Here is a 3,580-nt window from a genome sequence, read left to right as displayed (position 1 = left end):
ATCTCTCGCAACTTGCCGTAGTTACTTTCGAGCGTAATGGGCGATCTCGCAATCACTAGTTTGTTGGCTCTGCACTGCCGTAGCGCAAAGATGTCTGCCTCCATGGCTGCGAGACCCGCTCCTATGAAATTATAAATAACGAATTCTAAGGCAACGCAAATATTAAGGTTAAGAGGCTTAGCTCGTAGATGATGATAAATAACATAGTTATGTATAATATATTAACTTTCTGACTGTATATCCCTGTAATTATTACACACTGTAGCTTTAAATCAAAAACATTTGAAAAGAAAAATAATTTAATGCTACATGTAAAGTTAAATTCAGTTCTATTTAAATTCCAATCGATTTTAAATGATTATAACGACTCTCTTTAATTTTAATATATTTAATTTATTGTTATTTTGATCTTAGTCGTCCTTACAATACGTCTCTCATTAGTAAGAAACTTTTTATTTAAATTGTTCTGGTTGCCGACGAGAATTTGCCACTCACAAGATGGCGGAGGCGCACGGGCTTTTACCGTGGCTGGGTGCTGCCAACTGTTGCGCTCGAGCCTTTTATTTTTGAAACCGGAAATGGTTGTATTTACTCGGTCGCCATTGGCCGCGGCTTGTCAGCTGACCGTGTTTCCTGTCAGGAGAGGAAAAGTTTTGAAACCCCACCCTCAGCAGCGGCTGTAAGCAGCGACGTTGGAGTGGTCCGAGGAAGAGGAGCGGAGCTGCGACTCCCCACGGAGCAGGACCACCGCTTGCTACCGCCTCTATGAAACCGACCGCCGAAGTTCTGTTTGCCCGGCGCTCAACTCTCCACAGGGACTAAAAGTTAACGGCTGTTTTTTTTTTTTTTTCTTGAAGTTTTCCTCTCTCTCTCAGGCGGTTAAAGTCGAGCAGGTTTGGAGAGCTCTTCCTGTTCCCAGAGCTCCTTCATAACACAGCCAGCATGGATGTTGCGGCGCACGGGAATGCGGGATTTCCTGTGTGGCCACCGCAGTGTTGCGTTCAGGCGCACTTTCTGGATCCTCGGGCTTAAATAATGAAGAGCGGTCAGAGCTTGAAGGTTGTCGTAAAAACAGTGGTTGGCTGAAGTGAATGCTCCTTTTCCTGCTATTCTTCTCCTCCTCTGCGCTTCCTGCTGCTGCTGGCCCCTGCTCCTAATGGCTAAAAATACAGAAAAAACTCAACATGGACGTCCGAGTGTGTGAGAAACTGTGATTTCTGAGTCTTATGAAGCAGCTTTAGTCCTAAAGTTTAGAGTCTTCAGAGTTGGAAGCTGTAACAGGTGGTGATGGATGGAGGGAGGGGGGGTAGGAGCAGATCAGCCATGATGACTTGATTCCAGAAGCTGATAATGTAGTCAGGCCATGTGCAGGGAAACCACACACCTCATCAATGTTACAGAGACTGCTGCCTCTGAGATTCCATACAGGTCTGAGGAAGCCAGAGATGAGAAGATTTGAGTTTGTGAGGCGATTGGTTTCCTTTTGTCCCTGAATCTACGGCCCGGCGGTTGGGCTGACCTCTGACCTCATCTCCTTGGTCCCTGATGAGACAACAGGAAAGGGAGCAAGGTGTGATAAAGTACTCTTTACTCTCAGGCCCCCGGAGCGTCCGGTCGGGTCATCTAGCGGAGGCTCCATGGAGCCGCTGAAGAACATATTCGGTCGGAGCTCGCTGTCCAACTGGAAGAATCTGGAGCAGTCCAAAAAAGGGAACTTCATCAACCCCGTTTGGACGGCTTTGTTCGACTACGAGGCCTCCTGTAAGGATGAGCTCACCTTGCGTAAAGGTGATCTTGTGGAGGTCCTCTCGCAGGACTCCGAGATATCTGGGGATGAGGGCTGGTGGGCCGGGAAGGTCAACAACAAGGTGGGCATCTTCCCATCCAACTATGGCTCCTTCGCCAGCGGATACGCCAAGCTGCCAGGAAGCAGCGTGGTGGAGGAGCTGAACCGCGCCGTGGTGGGCAACGTCGATCCGGAGGAGGTGGATTTCCGAGAGCTGAGCCTGGAGGAGGTCATCGGGGTCGGGGGCTTCGGGAAGGTTTACCGCGGGACGTGGCGGGGCGAGCTGGTGGCGGTGAAGGCGGCCCGCCAAGACCCGGACGAGGACATCAGCGTGACGGCGCAGAACGTCAGGCAGGAGGCGCATCTGTTCGCCATGCTCACCCACCAGAACATCATCGCCCTGAAGGGCGTCTGCCTGCAGGAGCCCAACCTGTGTCTCATCATGGAGTACGCCTCGGGCGGACCGCTGAGCCGGGCGCTGGCCGGCCGCCGCATCCCGCCTCACGTCCTGGTCAACTGGGCCGTGCAGATCGCCAGAGGGATGGTGTACCTGCACAACGAGGCCATCGTCCCCGTCATCCACCGGGATCTCAAGTCCAACAACAGTAAGTCCTTCATATCTCTCAGCTGTAGCTGCCCTTCCCCCACCTGTTTCTGTGGATCCTTTACCATCATGTCTAACCTTAACCTTAACCTCCTCATGGCTGCGGCTTCATGAACAGGAAGAGAACTCAGACAGGTAGATGTGTCAGGCTGACCAAGTAAAAATAAAAAATCCTAAGATGGGAGTTTCAGGTAGAAAAGTTCCAGGCTTCAGCGACATCCTGCAGGTTTCTCTGCTCCTGAAGGACTGGATGAAGAGCAGGACCCCTCAGCTCGTCCAGTTCTCTGCCTGACTAAAAAAAAAAAAAAAAAAAAGTCTCATTCCTTTGATTTTGTTTGTTGAAACAGGGAAGCATCTAAACTCTGCAGGAGGGCAGCTGGAGGCTGGAGTTGAACACCGCTCCTCTGTGGGGGGGGGGGAAATCAGCTGTTATATAAAGGCTTTTTTTCATAATTGCGGTCGAATTTGATGACAGATCAGCGGTTTGCTAACGCTACTTTATGGACATCCAGTCTCATGACCTACATGCTGACAAACGTAGGCCTCGGTGGAAGAGACCGCAGGCTTCAAATAAGCTGTTATGGAGCAGAGAAATGCCTTGCTCCAGAGCAAAGGTCAGGACTTGGATAACCTGGTATCAGCACCTTTCAGGACTCATCTGTTGGACTTTGACGCTTTAGGAGGAGGCGGCTCCTTGGAGTGACGTTTGTTCCATTACTGTTGCAAAAACGTTTGTAAATTAAAATGAAAGTTTTAATTGGTAACTTTGCTTTTTTTTCAGTTTTTCACAGATTGTATATTTTCTAATTTAGTTTTTTCGTTATTTTCGTTTACAAATTTTTTTTTTCCAATTTCTGTTTTTCAAATTGAGGGTTAGAAATTGCAGAGTTTTCAATTTAAATTCAATTCTCTTCCCTTCAAATTGAATACAAACTCTCGCTCTTGACCAATCAAAGTTTGGCTGACATCCAATCAACCAATAGAAATGCGTCTTTGCCTCAGAATGTGATCTGGAAAACGCATTTTATAAAAAAAAAGAAATTGAGATAAAAAAGAAGTAATTATAAAATCAAGATAAAAAAAATTAAGATATAAAAAGTAATTTTTTGTGAGTTAAATTTAGTAAAATAAAACATTACGAAAAACAGTGAAAACGGCAAAATTACACTCTGTTTAACCTTTTTTTTTTT

The 3,580-nt window shown here is 47.1% G+C and overlaps 1 protein-coding gene across 1 annotated transcript; it reads left to right on the top strand.

Annotated features, from left to right (window-relative positions):
• Positions 1–686: 686 nt before the first annotated feature.
• LOC107082803 (mitogen-activated protein kinase kinase kinase 11-like) lies at positions 687–2,538 on the top strand. The gene has a single exon (XM_015371667.1). The coding sequence runs from the start codon at positions 1,638–1,640 to the stop codon at positions 2,502–2,504; it is 867 nt and encodes a 288-aa protein (XP_015227153.1). The 5' UTR covers positions 687–1,637; the 3' UTR covers positions 2,505–2,538.
• Positions 2,539–3,580: the final 1,042 nt, after the last annotated feature.

The sequence above is a fragment of the Cyprinodon variegatus genome, unplaced genomic scaffold (genome assembly GCF_000732505.1).
Source record: "Cyprinodon variegatus isolate N-32 unplaced genomic scaffold, C_variegatus-1.0 Scaffold62, whole genome shotgun sequence".
Taxonomy (NCBI): domain Eukaryota; kingdom Metazoa; phylum Chordata; class Actinopteri; order Cyprinodontiformes; family Cyprinodontidae; genus Cyprinodon; species Cyprinodon variegatus.
The sequence above is the reverse complement of the archived record's forward strand: the minus strand, read 5'-3'. Positions and strand labels throughout refer to the sequence as shown.

Excerpts from the sequence above, each read along its gene's own strand:
- LOC107082803 (XM_015371667.1), top strand. The coding sequence starts at position 1,638 with ATGGAGCCGCTGAAGAACATATTCGGTCGGAGCTCGCTGTCCAACTGG.